The sequence below is a fragment of the Amblyomma maculatum genome, chromosome 11 (assembly GCF_055883805.1).
Source record: "Amblyomma maculatum isolate TAMU_Amacu chromosome 11, ASM5588380v1, whole genome shotgun sequence".
NCBI lineage: Eukaryota > Metazoa > Arthropoda > Arachnida > Ixodida > Ixodidae > Amblyomma > Amblyomma maculatum.
In genome coordinates, this window is record NC_139354.1 from 4,722,996 (window position 1) to 4,739,122 (window position 16,127).

General features: G+C 45.5%; 1 protein-coding gene across 1 annotated transcript in view; it reads right to left on the reverse strand.

Moving 5' to 3' along the window:
• The window catches only part of LOC146172694 (glutamate [NMDA] receptor subunit 1-like), a 109,759-nt gene that overhangs the window by 23,302 nt on the left and 70,330 nt on the right, over window positions 1–16,127 (reverse strand). Inside the window, exons 2-9 of the mRNA XM_084584890.1 lie at window positions 10,876–11,041; window positions 10,252–10,498; window positions 9,395–9,523; window positions 8,923–9,099; window positions 6,303–6,403; window positions 4,793–4,905; window positions 3,586–3,760; window positions 2,685–2,829 (exon numbers count right to left, since the gene is read on the reverse strand). Of these exons, the coding sequence (XP_084441016.1) occupies window positions 2,685–2,829; window positions 3,586–3,760; window positions 4,793–4,905; window positions 6,303–6,403; window positions 8,923–9,099; window positions 9,395–9,523; window positions 10,252–10,498; window positions 10,876–11,024 (1,236 nt within the window). The 5' untranslated portion in view covers window positions 11,025–11,041. The remainder of the gene's footprint in view (window positions 1–2,684; window positions 2,830–3,585; window positions 3,761–4,792; window positions 4,906–6,302; window positions 6,404–8,922; window positions 9,100–9,394; window positions 9,524–10,251; window positions 10,499–10,875; window positions 11,042–16,127) is intronic.

Sequence of the window (16,127 nt, forward strand, 5' to 3'; positions counted from 1 at the left end):
AAACTTTTTATTAACAGTTCTTTACTATCATGAAGCAAGCTTCGTGGTCGGATAAATGAAGAGAGGCGGTGGCGGCAGTAGCGTGCTGCCTCGGCTGCGGAGCTGGTTACGAGGGACAACGCCAACGGCGACTGCGACGACGACGCGAAACGCTGGAACGGGCGCCAAATAGCTGCTCTCTAAAAAAAGAGACCGAGTATTGTCTCTACTTTGAGGCACGACCTGACGTTGAGGGCTGAGCTACAGAGGACATACAGATGCACAGCACACACTTTACTCCATGGCTGCACGCTTATAAAGCCGAGAATTAAGAAATATGAATTTATGTTTCAAAATTTTCAAGAAGTTTTGTAGGTGCCGGTGCATTTATAGGTGCCCTGTTGCAACACAGAGGACGAAAAAATATGGCCGATTTGAATAGTTAATCAAATAAGAAGTACGGAGCACCACTTATCCCCGTTATACCTTTCATGCATTACCACACACATCTGCAATTTACTCTCTCTCCAATATCTTCCCTCAGCTAACTCAGGAGGTGGCCAGCAGTAACAAAGACCAACAGCCCCGACGGTTGCGCTTCCAAAACACACAACACACAAACCTAAGGCCCAAACATTCCGATCGCTGCCCTTGGTCGGTTGCGCGTGGGCGGCGGTTTCAAAGGGACGTATGTCAGGCGTCTTCCCGAGAAGATACCGACAGCAGCTTCCTCTCCCGCGCATTCTCCCCAGTCCGTGTTTCGCTGCGATTTATGGCCTCCGCGCCCTTTCTCCTCAAGCCGAGAGACAGAGCAGTTAGCGCCAAACCAACACCACCTGCCGAACCCACAACCACTGCGCTTAGGCTGTGCTTTTTAACTGCTCTGGTTTGCCTCCTTCGCGGCACGGTCGAAGGGCGACTTTTGCCAGAATCGGAACGGAACGAACCGACGGCGTCGTCCGTTTCCATGTGTTCCTATACCAATTCCGAAGAGCGGCCGCCTGCCGCCCCTTCGGAATCTCCCCCGTGACAGTGGACCCGCGGTGAACACTTCGTTTCTGGGAGAAGCCCGCAAACTTAACTGTCGATTTATGGGCCTCCGGCTTTCCGGTTCTGCCTTCGTAACCGTTGTACTTCAGCACGTCGAGCACGGCGAAAATGCGCCGCAGTGCCAGATGGCCCGGCTTCATCCACTGCGACGCGAAGCAAACGCACGTACTACATGCTTGTGCAACGTTGCCCGGCGACGGCCGCCACGTCCGCAACTAACTGACACGCCCCGCTCTCACTGTCTTACTCCACGCGGTCGCTCCGCCCCCTCAGTGTTAAGTCGCGTGATGCAGACGTCGCTACTTTCCCTTCCTCCTCTTCAGGACAGAGAGAGAGAGCGGACTCTACTACAGTTCTGCGGCCGTTCCACCTTCTTAATGCTTAGCCGCGAGACGCGCGCGTAGCCACCTTCTCTTTCTCCACTTCAGTTCACGAAGGGAGAGAGAGTGAGCGGCTTCGGACGGACGCACTAAAAACATTGTTCCGAGGGCCCTCTTCGTAAGATTCGTTCTGATATTATCAATTTGCATTTTATTCAAGAAAAATGGAGAATCGCAGCCCGAAAATTCAGAGATGATTAGTTTACCAACTCGTAGAGAAACATAATGCAGTTTACGTGCAGCTTTTGTGTTATCCGCTATGATGGCAGCACGGCTTGCTGCACGAGCACCACCTTTGTCTTGCAACGGGTCCCAGGAGAGGCGACACATGCAAGACGAGGTAATCTCAGGGGCCTGGTGTGAAGTTCTGTGCGCGAGCTGTTCTGTCAGCTCGTCACCTTGCATATCGGCATGACTAGCAGCCCATAGTTAGTCAATACTAGTGTGGAGGAGGGTTCATTAAGCGCTCAGATCAATTTTTCGCGGAGGAGAGAAAGTTGCTCTATTTATATGCTTCGGGTAGCTGCTTGAATATTTGTTTACACGGTGCATTTGATCGGCGTGGCGCTAAATTTTACGGCGTACTGCCGACCGGCTACTAAGGGAAGTATTTAAGGTCAAGTTGACGGGTCTAGAGACCTAAGAACGGCCCAAAATCTACGTAAGAAAAACTAACTGAGGGAGGGTAATTATTCAATATGCTACAGCATTTCTGGAAGTGCCTAGAGCATTGGTGTAAACGTTACCATGGCCCGGATGGGGTTGGAGATGAGAAGCTTTAGCCTTACCTTGGCACTTAGCACTGGTTAACTCAGCATTAATTTACGTGATCCACATTACATACGCAAGATTTGGGTTTGGGATGGGGGGTCACTTGCGATGGATGGGGGACGTTATCGTTCTCTGAAATCGGACAGTTCTTAGGAGTAAAGGCCGACCGACAATCCAATCATCGTTCACTTGAATTATCTTTCAAAAATGCTGCTTAATTAATTGTAACCTTTTTGGGGGTGCAGGGGGGAAAATGTCTGTTATGTTGGGCTAAAGGACAGAGCCAGCCAACGTAATTCTTTGCGTGCGCGAACCTGACACGTATGCCGTCTTCTTTGCAAGGCAAAATGCACCTGCTGAGTAAATAACCACTGTATATCTCTCTGATTTAATTTAGTTTGCTCATCTGTGAACTCACGAATGAAATAAACACACAAAAATGTATTCGTGATACTTCGTTCCCCTGAAGCACTGTATATAACGAGCATTGCGGAGCGCTCGTACCTTGGAGAAGATGTACTGGCCCACTGGGACGTGGCTTCCACGCACCACGTTGAGGATGTCGTAGTCGCTGTCGAGTCGGTCACCCTTGTCGTCGAACCGAACGCGTCCTGTCTCCCCACGTAGCAGCTTCTGTTTCTTGAGCAAGCTGGCATAGAAGGCCACCGGAGTCGAAATGTTTGTCAGTAGTGGTGACATGTGAACGTCCGTTCTTTTACGCGGTTACAGGCAAGCATAGAACATTCGGTTGGTTTTCTGCTGACAACGCGGGCGAAAATTCTGCTCTCCGAGCAACCCTGTGACACGTTTCACCACGGTTATAATACGGTATGATCATGCACCGAATCAGATTAACTTTTACACACTTCCGTTCCCAAGAAAAAAAAGCTCTACAAACGCTACAACACCTAAGAATAAAATACTAACTTAAATCTGCAGTGGTAAGAAATCATTGCATAGATGGATAATTTTCCTGTCAAGAACATTACAGTGCACTGCAGAACCTGCGCTGGAGACATGCGAAATGTTGAGTGCTGCTGCTCCTGTTTTTGTAGCACTACACGCGCCGTCATTCTTTTTTTTTTTCTAAATACTTGATCTTATTTTGAAACTTTTATTTCGTTTTTATTTTTATTATTTATCTTTATATTCTTATTCCTTTCTTTCCCTCACCGCCCTCCAGACAAGCAGACACATGAATACGCCCGCAGGAATTCGGCGTAGGCCAGTGGTTAGTGAGATCGGCTGGTTCGAACAAGGAAGCATGATGATTCGATTCCCGTCGTGGGCGTAACTTTTTTTTTCTCAAGTGTCAGTTCATCCGGACACACTTTGGTGACACGCTTTGATAGCGTCACTCATGAGCCAAAAAATGATTTCGCATTAAAAGCGAGTTTTTGCATACCTGACCAATTTGAGCCCGGACTCCCAGGAGTTCCCAAGCATGCTGCAGCTTATGTTCGGCTGGGTCATGTTGGGGTCTTTCTGCAGTTCTTTCAGGGCTAAGGCAATCACCTGTACGCTATCACGTATATGGGCTCGTTCATCGGATGCATTCACTAGCTCCAGCCCCAGAACACCTGGAAAGAAAAAGAGCGTAACATTGATCGCGTCAGCCAGCCGATGCTATGCCTTGAAAGAAACTTTGCAACTTACGGCCATGTGCCAGGCTACATTATATCAGCAACGAATGAAACCGAAACATGAAGCGCAAAAACAATATCTTATCGAGAGGATGCTGGATATATGCGAATGGGAATTTCACTTCGAAGGCGGGAAAAATCTCTCTTGGCAGTGTTAACCAACCTCGCTTGTATTTCTTGTCCAGGGGCGCTAAACATTGTTGCGTGTTCGTGGTGGTATTTCAGTTCTTTCGTTTGTGTTTCCTTTCTAATAATAAACCACGAAAATTGCCAGTACAGAAAGACACAGGAAAAGAAGAAAGCTGACATACATGTAACTGATCGTTCATTGCTTGTGCTGCGTTTTGTATGTATGTATGTATGTATGTATGTATGTATGTATGTATGTATGTATGTATGTATGTATGTATGTATGTATGTATGTATGTATGTATGTATGTATGTATGTATGTATGTATGTATGTATGTATGTATGTATGTATGTATGTATGTATGTATGTATGTATGTATGTATGTATGTATGTATGTATGTATGTATGTATGTATGTATGTATGTATGTATGTATGTATGTATGTATGTATGTATGTATGTATGTATGTATGTATGTATGTATGTATGTATGTATGTATGTATGTATGTATGTATGTATGTATGTATGTATGTATGTATGTATGTATGTATGTATGTATGTATGTATGTATGTATGTATGTATGTATGTATGTATGTATGTATGTATGTATGTATGTATGTATGTATGTATGTATGTATGTATGTATGTATGTATGTATGTATGTATGTGCGCGTGTGCAGGGTAGAACGCCAATGAAAACAGAATATGAACAGTAACCAGGTGCAGTAGATAAAGTCAAGAAAGGAGTGGAAACTTTCCTTCAAAGGAGTCCCTCCAGCCATTTCCAACCGATTTCGTGACGCAACGGTTGATGATGATTTAGACCAGCAAACTTACCATCGGGCACATTTGGCGCTCTGAGGGCTTGTTCGGACACAATCCAGACGTAGCCTGGACTTGTCATGTTCAAGAAGGCCACTTCGGAATATATTCCCGTCGCATCGTCAGCACTGCAATAAATAACGCAAGGTGTGTAAACCGTACGCTAACGCAGTTGAGTAACAGCGGCGGTGAACTGATAAACAATTATGTTGCGCACATATATGCAGAACTTTGTTGATTATGATCGTCTATTGAGTAAATGTTTTAAATGTGGGGAGCATTTTAGTCATATTTTAGTTGCATAAACCAGAAGCCATATACGCCAGCCCACCTGTGAGCAGGATCGACATTTTCTATTCAGTGCAGTGCACGAACCTCGAAGCGAGAAAAATTGATGACCTAAGCATAAAGTTGGAAATTAGGCTATTTAATAAATTTTTCTACAGAAATATGTATTTTGGAAACCAGCCGTAGCTTAACCCTGAGCTAAATGTATGAAGATGTAATCTTCTTAATGATGCGCAAATCTGATTCTAATTTCTATCTTTATTAATTAGGAACTAAAGTTATTGTAATCACTCAAGCAGGGCTTATATTAGCTGGGTATTTTCTGATATTGCTTTCAACTGATTCCAGTCGACTGAAAAAAAAATCGAGAAGACTACACAAGGCCGCTTTGTTCATGCCAACTACAGCGCTGGCCTCAACTATATGATACTCCGACCGGGCCAGAGCTCAGAGGTTAGCTGAATTCCTCGATACTTACGACATCCTTATGAACACCTCAGTACTCCCAAAAACATATGCAGTCATAACAATCACTATCAGCCTGACTATACCCCCTGCAGGGCGAAGGCCTCTCCCATATTTCTCCAATTAACCCGGTTCTGTGCCAGCTACATCCACTGGACCCCCGCGAACTTCTTAACCTCATCCGCCCACCTAACTTTCTACCGCCCCCTGCTACGCTTTCCTTCCCTTGGAGTCCAGTTTGTTACCCTGAGCGACCATCGATTATGCTCTCTTCGCACTACATGTCCCGCCCATGCCCATTTCTTCTTCTTGATTTCCACTAGAATGTTAGTAACTTGAGTTATTTCTCTGACCCATTCTGCACGCTTCCTATCTTTTAATGTTACCCCTACCATTTTTCGTTCCATAGCCCTCTGGGTTGTCCTCAACTTAAGTAGAACCCTCTTGGTTAGCCTCCACGTTTCAGCCCCATAGGATGAGTACAGGTAAGATGCAACTGTTGTATACTTTCTTCTTGAGCGATACTGGTAAGCTGCTATTCGTAATGTGCGAGTGCTTGCCAAATGCGCTCCAGTATGCAGTAGCTGGTTCAATCGTAGTTGAGTGGTCCGTTGCACCTAGACGTTTATTGAGAAGTTTCTAAGTGGAATCACTGAATGATTCTGCGCTTGTGTTACGCTCCAACATTAAAGCAAAAAGCAGTGATGGAAGTGTAAAAATCACTAACTCATGCTTCTAATAATAAGTGTTCCGCAGAACATCTCGAACTCACGTTGCGTAGAGCACGAATACACGGCAGTGTAGTTCCTTAGTTTCTTCCAACTCTTGCGTTATGTCGGTGATGCCAGGTTCGTATTCGATCACTCGTTCGAGCTAAAACAAGAAAACAGAATGACAAAGTGTTTTTTTTTTTTTTTTTTTTTTTTTTGCTGCGTTGTGTAGAGTTGTGCAAATCTCGAGAATCGAAGAAGTTTAAAGCACTAGTATGTGTGTCCAAGTGCAGTCGCATCTGCGCAGTGCTCGCGTTCTGAAATGCAGGCCGATGAAAATTAAAGCTGGACCCAGCTTTCCCTTCATGCGTCAGCAACCAAGCCAACATCGGTACTTTCATTTATATTGTTTCCGCTCGAATGCGCGTGAAAGGTGTCAAGTTGCCTCTATTGAGATAAAATAATAATTAGTGAGGCGTGCGCGAGCAATAAATTGGAAGCGCCCGAAACCGCAGCTATCGACCGAAATGGGATGGTAGGCTTTGCTAGCCTACGCCAGATTACGAAGGTGGTGCTGCTCTCGGCCTGAAAGCGTGCGGCTGGGAATCGCTACCTCCGCCACTTGCAACAATGGACGAATCCCCTCGCATTTGTTATAGAAATATTAAGAGATTTTCCCGTCCACTAGTCTACATGCTTCACTAAAGACACTAAAGACGACCGTATGCGTCAAAATCTGCTCCGAAAATTTGGAGTTTATTTTCTAAGGGCCACGTTCAGTGGTTCCTTAGCGAAAGTAAACGAATTCACACCTCTGGAAAAGCAAATTTAAGAAATCAGCTTGCGTTTGTCATGTTTTGAAAATATCCAGTGTTGCCATTCTTGCACCAACAAGCTAAATAGGAGCTCTAGGTATTCAAAGGGGACAGCGACGATAAGACCATGTAATTATTGTTGTCAGTAAAAAATATATATTATGTGGCCTTTATAACACTGACGTCTGGCCAGCACAAAGAAGTCGTGTTTAATTTTCTTGGCAGTCTGCCCAGACACGCGACGCAGTCACCGTACAAGACAAACCCGCGCCAAAAATGTTGGTGTCGACACGGGCATTTTGCTATGAAAGTAGCCAGTGACAGCGATACCTGCATTTAAGCTTTATTTTGCCTTTTCTGCTTTATAAAAGGCTCGTTTTTGGTGAAAGTCGTCTGAGATTAGCAATACCGTACACACAGCTAATAGAGGACAACTACTGTTTGTCTTAACCTTTTCGTTAGGATAACTCACACAGCGGCTAGCTTTTTCAGAAAAAAGCTGTTTCAAGGGATATACCTATGAGAATAGATTAAAAATTCATGAGAGCATATAATGACAAAAGTGGGCTTTTTCCCACTGAGCCAAACACAGAACCTTCCCGGTCGTTAGAACACGTAACGGGACTTCACGCGAGAGATTGCTTGGGTGAGAACACCACGTCATGTAAATAAGTAGATAAATATCAAATAGCAATCTAGCAGCATATTCTAAAGCTTATAGCACGATCCTAATTCCCAACTACTGAATTCCTAGCTTTGTACAAAATGAATAAAGTGAGAGTTTTGAAAATACACATATATTCAACATATTGCCCCCGCCGGCTTAAATATACTTGTATTGCTGCTTCGGCGTTTCTATACCATTTAAGAAAGTTATGGTGTACATGTCGTAATAGCAGCTTTAAACCGGATGTTTGACGTTAGCAATGTTTTGAAATTTAGTTCAGTGTCACTATACAATGCTCACATATTCAGCCAGTGAATCCAACACGCGGCGTGTATTTGACTCATGACGGGATCCAAAAGGCTACATTTACACCAAAACTGCTTAAAATGAGCTTCATGTGACCACCGGTACTAAAGCAGGCTAAGGAGTACTACATGCTTTGTATGAGACAGGCTTTTTGCGAAAGGAGTGAAAACAAGGAAAGGTGTTTTTCGCAAAACACCTTAAGAGAGGTGTAGGTGCTCGTTTAAGGCGAAAGCTTTAAAACGCTATGTGTCAAGGTCGCGTCGTGAAGTACAGAAAACAAGTAAATAAGGAAAATAGGCGAATCGTGTCCATGCGAGGACTCGAACCAGCCGAGCGCGCTAACTAGTACTCAACGTCGACTAACTTAGAGCAAGTTCACAATTCTCCTTGTCCAGCGTAAGGATAACGGAGAGCGTTGATGGTACAGTGGCGCTGAGGACGAGAAGAAAAATGTCAGCAGTGGTTCTGGAGGGCAACACAGCTGGAGGGAAATCTCAAAGGCGGTAGTGCGCTGGCGTGGGCTCAGAGCTTCATTCTGCAGCGCTATGGCATTCTACATCGCACCAGGGAAGACCGAGAAAGTACGCAACTGTGGAGAGGCTAGATCAGCTCGAAATGCCGCTCTTCGTAACTGGCGTCGGGAATGTGGAAGATATGTGCACACCGTGGTGACTGAACTGTGTACTGGGATGTCGGAGAGTGTGACTTAAAGATGCAAAACGTGTAACTAAGCGTCAAACAAGGTTTCCGCCTACGCATTCTTAGAAAGTATTAGGCGTGCTATCTTTCCAAGGATGTAGAGGAAGTGGAGTGAAAAGAAATGCAAGCGACATGAAGCTACCTTCTCTAAGGGCAGTTAAAATTGAGGCATAAATATGCCAGGTCTGGCGGTACCTTGATGCCCTGCGGCTCGGCCTTGTTCTGGAAACGTCCCAGTGTTGCCCGGCCGTCGTTGTCCGAGCTGTGGATGAAGACCACGCAGCGGTACTTGAGGAACTGCAGTAGCTCCACCCACACGTCGGCTTGCTGAGAGTAAGGTGGCACCGTACGCAAGAACGTTCGGTGCAAGTTCTGCAAGAAGAAAAGGCGCACAGAAATTGATAGGGCTTAATTTCATTGGCTTCTTTCGCATGACGAGAACTCACAAACTGCGTTCAGCATATGCATCCATGTGCTCTGCATTAACTCGCGCTTGCGGAACTGCAAGCACTCGCTTGCTTCCTGAAACTCGATAACGAAAAAAATTTCGAATATTCATTCCATGTTAGCTAGTTAACAGGCAGCACCTAACTGCATGAAACGCTTTTCTCTGTCTAGTATAAACTGGCTGGATTGATGATGATTTACGGAACGATAGCTCACTCACTTTGTCGGAGAGGGAGCTGTGCCTGGAGCTGATGCCGATGACAGGTACGTTGTAGAAGCCGCACGTGTACGACACGGCGGCGGGAGACAGTTCGCCGGACACTGGGTGACTGATCACGACGGCAAACACCTGCGCGAAAGCCAGTTCATAGTCCCCATGCTATTGGTCTCGCTTCATCACCGCCATTGCAAGAATGTCTAAAGCAACGAGAAGCAAATTGCACGTGGAAGAATTCAAAGCGCAGCTACCAGTGACCATAAACTTCAGAAATAATAGAAAAAAAAATACAACAGTCATGAAGATGACTATTATAATAATGACGTGCTCGTCTTTGGGCTTTTTGTCAAGGAAGAGATTAGTGGCCATCATCTTTAGTTGAGCATCGGGCAGGCGATAGTTGCAATCACTAATCAGAAACTAGATCAAAATAAATAAAACATTTAGCGTTTCCTATAAAACTTCAACGCCACTTACACAAAGTGTTTGCGCTGGCAGCGCAAACACTTTGTGTAAGTGTTTCCTTTATTCTTTTTCACCTCCAAGAAACAAAACTGCTTCAATCACACGAGGGTACTACCTTTCACGAACAAAAGCGGTTTACCGTAGATTTTTTTTTTTTTAGCACGTGCGATTCTAGCTTGGGTAGTCTCAGAGAAAGTCAGCCATAACGTCGCCATTTTGGGTCAACTGCGCTGCCTCTTCTGTGTCGTCGAAATTGCCGAAGAAAAATTTTCTAGCCTGGCATCGCTCAGTAGAGGATGGATTTGCAACTGATTTTGTGCACCAAGTTCGGTCGCTTACCGGAAGTTACGGGAGTTAGCAGCAAACGACTAGCAGTTAAGAGAGGTGCACGATACCTGTGAGGAGATGAGGTTTTCGCAGACGCTCTGTGCTATCCGTATGGGGTTGGAGTTCATGTGGACCGTCTGTGCGTAGAGCGTGATGCCGTGCTCGGCGACGGCGTCCTCTATGGCCTGCGCGAAGTAGCTGGTGCTATCGGGAGGGTTCACCACGGCGCCGATGTGGAAGATGGGCTGCGCCTGCTGCTGGCGACGCCGGAAAAGGGCGCCCATTGCCGGCGGAGAGACTCCCGCCGCTGTTGAGCTGATGCCATAAAAAGAGAGGGGGAGAGGGAGGTTCAGTTACACTGGCACGTTATGCGAGCTCCAAAAGCGAGGTCCCAACACTAACTATAGTTAGCGAGCGTTGAGAGAGAAATAAATAAAAAGGCAAAACTACTGACTCATATATGGGTCAGTAGATTTGCCTTTTTATTTATTTTTATAATTGCAGGTGTTCCCGTGTGCCGGTTGTTCGGGACGACTATATACTGAAGGTCAGTAGATGAACACTAGCCATGGGACAATAGCTGTGTATACTATGTGGTAGATTAGTACAATGCAGACACAATTAAAACTAGCGTAATATGAACAAAGATCTATAGCATGCGAGACGTGCGGTGTGCGTGTAGAGTGCAGTACCTCTGCGTGGCGAGGAGTGATGCAACGTGGAGGGGCAGCAGCAGTATCAGCAGCCACAGCGGCAGGCGCCTGTGTTCCCCCCTGCTGCCGCCCCCCCGACGGATAGAAGGGGCGCCCGCCGAGGTCGGACGGCACCCTCGGCCAGCCATCGGAACCGCCGGCCACGCTGCATGCGCATAAAACAGTAAGCACGGTATCATTCATTCATTCATTCATTCATTCATTCATTCATTCATGGTTACTCCAACCTTCTCCCATTCCAAGAAAGGACACATTGTGGAGAGAGGAAGCCATAGCACCTCTAATTTCAACTTTCATTGTATTTAGCTTGGGCGCTAGATTTCTTCAGTGCAGGAGGCTTTAATTGCTTTCAAGTCGCTGTTCATCTTCCCTTACGTGCGATGGATACCTTATCATCCTCCTCGTTATTATTATCGCTTGCTAACCGATTTATTCGCCCGGCTTCCCGTTTTGTGCTAGCGCATAAAAAAACAACAACAACAGGCTTCGCACTTCTGGTTTTGCATAGTTTTGTGTGGAAGGGACAGTAGACTCGCTTTTCTGGTCCCCAATGAAAGACGCTGATAGTCTAGCCTCACCATATGTAACGCACAGGAACTCACTCAACACACAGAAATAAATATTTCGACCCAAAATCTATGCGTTTCTAAATACAATAACCAATTTTCAGCACCAATAACTAAAATCAGGTAGCTGAGAATGGATAGGAAAACTAGCACATTGCAAGCATAAACAAAGAGCTGTTTTTCACATGTTTTTTTTTGTCGCATTGATTAGTCGAATGATACAAAACAGCACAGAGCTTCACATCTTTTATTTGCATTTCTGGGTTACTGCGTATGTCGTATTGAGCGCACGACACATATTTGGTTTATGTCCTATTTCACTTGTGTGCTGTAGGTCTGCTTCGATGCAAAAATGGAAGCTGGCTTAAGAGTTATAAATGAATAACTCATTGCTTCTCTGCGTTGAAAAACCGCTGAGTGCAGCCACGCCTACAATCAGAGCTTTTCTTTGCGGTAGCACCTTAGTTTACTCTATAGCTAGGCACATTTAAGCTTCTTAATTCTCAAGATAGGTCTAACACTTCTAGGCCTAGCGCGTAAGGTAAACCACTAGGGTCACACGTTAGCCGCTAGAGAAGACATGAGCCCAGCTAATGCACGCGGCGAAACTGAGGAAACACATCGGTCTTGAACACTCGGGAATACACGTGCATGTTTCCATACTGTTGTTTTCACAATCTCTACTGAACATACAGACACGCCTATTGTAATCAATCTCCACCCGCAGATAAAGGGCGGAGAAAAAGGAAAGGAAAGATAAAGGGGAGCAAGCAATCTAGGACCTCTTGTCACTGAAAGAATGGGAAGGCAAGCTTAAGAAAAAGAAAAGAGTAAACGAACGTTTTCCTTTTATGGAGCAGCTCTGCCAGATTGATTTGTTTCGAGCGCAAGAAGTGAAGAAAAAAGAGGTAAAGGTGAACCATAATGAAAGCAGACCGAGAAAACAAGACCACCTCGGCCATATGGAACCGGGTAGGTGAGATAAAAGTGAAGGAAAACAAAGGCCGAATAGGGAGAGAGACAAGCGAGCCTCGCAGACAAAGCATTGTTGAAGCAAGTCCCAGTGGGCCAGCCAAAAAAAAAAAAGTATACAGCAGACAGTGCCAACATGGCCACTATAACCGCGGCGGAGGCCGCCGCAATAAGGATAAAGCGGTGTCGACGGCATCCCCAGCTCCCCATTCTCATGGGGAAATCGGGAACGCCGAGATGCGGCGAACCTCCGTCGGGACCTGTCCTGAAAGAGTACGCGCTGAGCCCCAGACCGAGAGGAGAACGCTCCATATCCTCGTCGTCGCGTCAAGTATCGTGGGATTCACTGCGAACGCCTGTCACCGTAATACATGCCGTGACCCCCCTCCGCCCCCCCCCCCCTCTCTCTCTCTCTCTCTCTCTCTCTCTCTCTCTCTCCGATCCCAATACATTCTGTATTCTACACAAATGGTGTGGTTCGAGAAATGCGCGGAAGAGAAGATGCAAGCCGGCGTATAGGCGCCGTCCCTCTTTCCTTCACTCATTCGGTTCGCAGAGACGTGCAGGAAGGAGGCTGAGAAAATTGCGCCGGCCGACGAGCGAATGGTAAAGGTGGGCGAATTGGTGTTTCTTCTTGCTGGCGGAGGGGGCCAACTTGGATAGAAGACTTTCGCTGTCCGGCTTTCGCTACTCCCTGTCTTGTCTCGCGTCAGATAAGCCTCGATTTGTCGTGACGGGGGAGCTACGAGAATGGTCGCTCGAGCACGCCAAAGTATTGTGTATATTGGGAGCCCGCTGGCTGTTGCATCCAGTCGCATGCATCGAATCACAACAAAACGTTGAAGCCCTATGAAAGAAAAGAAAGTTGATGAATGCGTACCATTTCCGTAATATTTAACGAGTGAAAGGTGGTTGTCACAAATGTGACACTGTCAGTGTCTAGAACTACATTTGGGTATATTCTAAACCTGCATTGGTGCACTGTCACATCTAGGGCCACAGTAGGTTTTCAATTTTCATGCGGAAACAGGTGCTTGTTAAGGCTGCTTTTGCTAGCCAAACAAGAAAAAAGGATAATGGCGTGATAAAATCTCTGTGCTTAGAATTCTGATGCTTAGGCTTCTTGTCTAGAGTTGCACATTTAAGTCCTCATTTTGTTAACTACTGTGATTTATAAGCGTAGTAATATGCCAGACTGCAGGCCAAGAACTATTGCTTCCTATACTGTTGTTTTGCTTTATTTATAACTTATTGCATTTTTTTATTCCAGCAAATAAAAAACAAAGGCACTTCGTTTCAAGTTACGTTAGGGTTCCACTTATTCGTTTTACTTGCGGTTTTAATTTTAGCTGAGCCTAGCACGCTTTATCTTCAACACTCTATTTTCTGTTGCTCGTCTCCTGATGTTTACGACTCTAACCAGCTCCACACTTCAAATCCGCTTGAACCAAATTCGCTTGAACCAAATCTGGCATGCGCTCCATACGGTTCATTAACTTGTCTCGTGACAGAGACGGCGAGTAATGCGTTATAGCTTCAAGAAATAATTTATTCCACGCGGCGAATGGCTACGAGGCCTTAAATATCTATGCAAATGTCTGCATTCAAATGTATAGCATGATTTATGCAAGCTTTGAGGCACCGCATCTAAGGTAACGAATAATTCACACGCGAAGCAATGTACTTCGTTTGCGGGTTGCTGCGTCCATTAAAAGGTAATTTAAGTCTTAGAGCTGGTTTCATCTTTATAAGGAGATCTTAATTGGCGTCTTTAGAGTCAAAATATTTGCTTTTCTTTGAAAAACTTCAGGATGACATTTTAAACAGTCACCTAGCTACCAACCAATTTATGCGTTAATTAATGAAGAATTACTCCCTCTCCTGACCGTTGAATTCATTTTTCGTTCTTTATCCGAATCATAAGCTTAATAGCTGTGTAATTCGACTGCTACTCTGAATTGCACGGTATCAAGGCTAGAAAGCAGCAACTGCGTTTGAATGTCAGAGAAAAGCATAGACACCCGAGTGCTACGCGATGTCGGTGCACCCCAGACAACCTCTGGTTGTGAAAACTAGTCTGAAGCCCTCTACTGCGGCATACCTGGTAACTTATTTGGAGCTTCGGGTCGTCAAACTCAATGAACTTTATTCTTCTATTTGCATAGCAGGGATTCATTTACAAATGATTCAATTGTTACTTGAAACTAATTAGTGTAAACGGTGCCAATAGTAGTACGCCTCGCAAAACCTTCCAGCTCTGCCGGCCTCAGAATTTCGCCTTGTAAATATAGCCTATGCGAGCAGAGAAGTGAGCGATGCTGATACGAAGAGAGAGAGAGAGAGAGAGAGATAGCTGCAGCGATGACGTAAAACAAAACATCGGCCTCATGTGCAGGAGGACCACGGTTCGAATGACTGCCGCCGTTATTTCCCGGACAAAATAATTCAACAGTATCAATGCAAATGAATATAAAATCCCGGGTGCCCCCTGTATTAGGCGACCAAAGCCGACTACGTACCCCGTCACTAGAATGTTATATATGGCCACCGTGGCGTAGAATTTTGGAAGCGACCTCTAATGCGAATCTAATTAACACTCAGTGTGCAGTTCCCAGTTGCTATGTGAGCTGGTCGCAACTGTTATTCAGGGAACGTTGCTAGCAATCTCTGCCTCTAGAGAAAACTTGAGTACACAACGTAGTATTAACTTGCTCCAGAAGAAATGAGATCCGTTTGTGCAATTTTGTAGCGCGATAGAGCCGATTTCAGTTGCTTAGGCTTACGAGAGGAGAAATTATCTTACAGGACGCTAACATATCGCCAGTGTCAATTACAGCATTAGATAAGGCAGCTACCCGTTCTAAGAGTGAAGAGTGAAACGGAGACCAGTTGGGAGAAAAAGCGGAATTGCATTTCTTGCTTTCAGGCTTCCTTATAGGACCTAAAATTGCTATTTTTTGTTTTTCTTGAAATACTATCTTGTATGCTTGTCAGTTTGGGCTTAAACTGAACATTAAAAAGACGAAGATCATGGCGTCTTGCCCTATCAAGTCCTGGAGCATCAATGGACAAGAAGTTGAAGCTGTGACAGATTTTCTGTTCTTGGGCGCCAAGATTACCTCGGAAGGAGACTGCAGCCATGAAATTAGGAGACGCCTGCTTCTGGGAAAGAGAGCAATGGTTGTTAGCCTTGACCGCCTAGTAAAGAGCAGAGACATTAGTCTGCCAACCAAGATCCGTATAACCCGTGCTATGGTCTTTCCAGTTGTGATGTATGGATGCGAGAGTTGGACTGTGAAAAAGGCTGACCGCCGAAGAATTGACGCGTTTGAATTGTGGTGCTGGCGAAGACTCTTGAGAGTTCCTTGGACTGCCAGAAGATCAAATCAGTCGATATTGTCGACCATAAACCCTGACTGCTCATTGGAGGGTCAAATTCTAAAGTTAAAGCTCAGCTACTTTGGTCATCTGATGAGAAGAGAGGAGTCGCTGGAGAAAGATTTGATGTTGGGAAAGGTTGAGGGTCGCCGGAGAAGGGGTAGGCAGCGAACGCGATGGTTAGATGGCATTCTCGAGGCATTGCAGATGAAGCTATGTGATGTTAAGAAGATAGTGAGAGACCGGAAAGCGTGGCGTGACATGGTCCATAGGGTCACGAAGAGTCGGACACGACTGAACGCCTGAACTGAACTG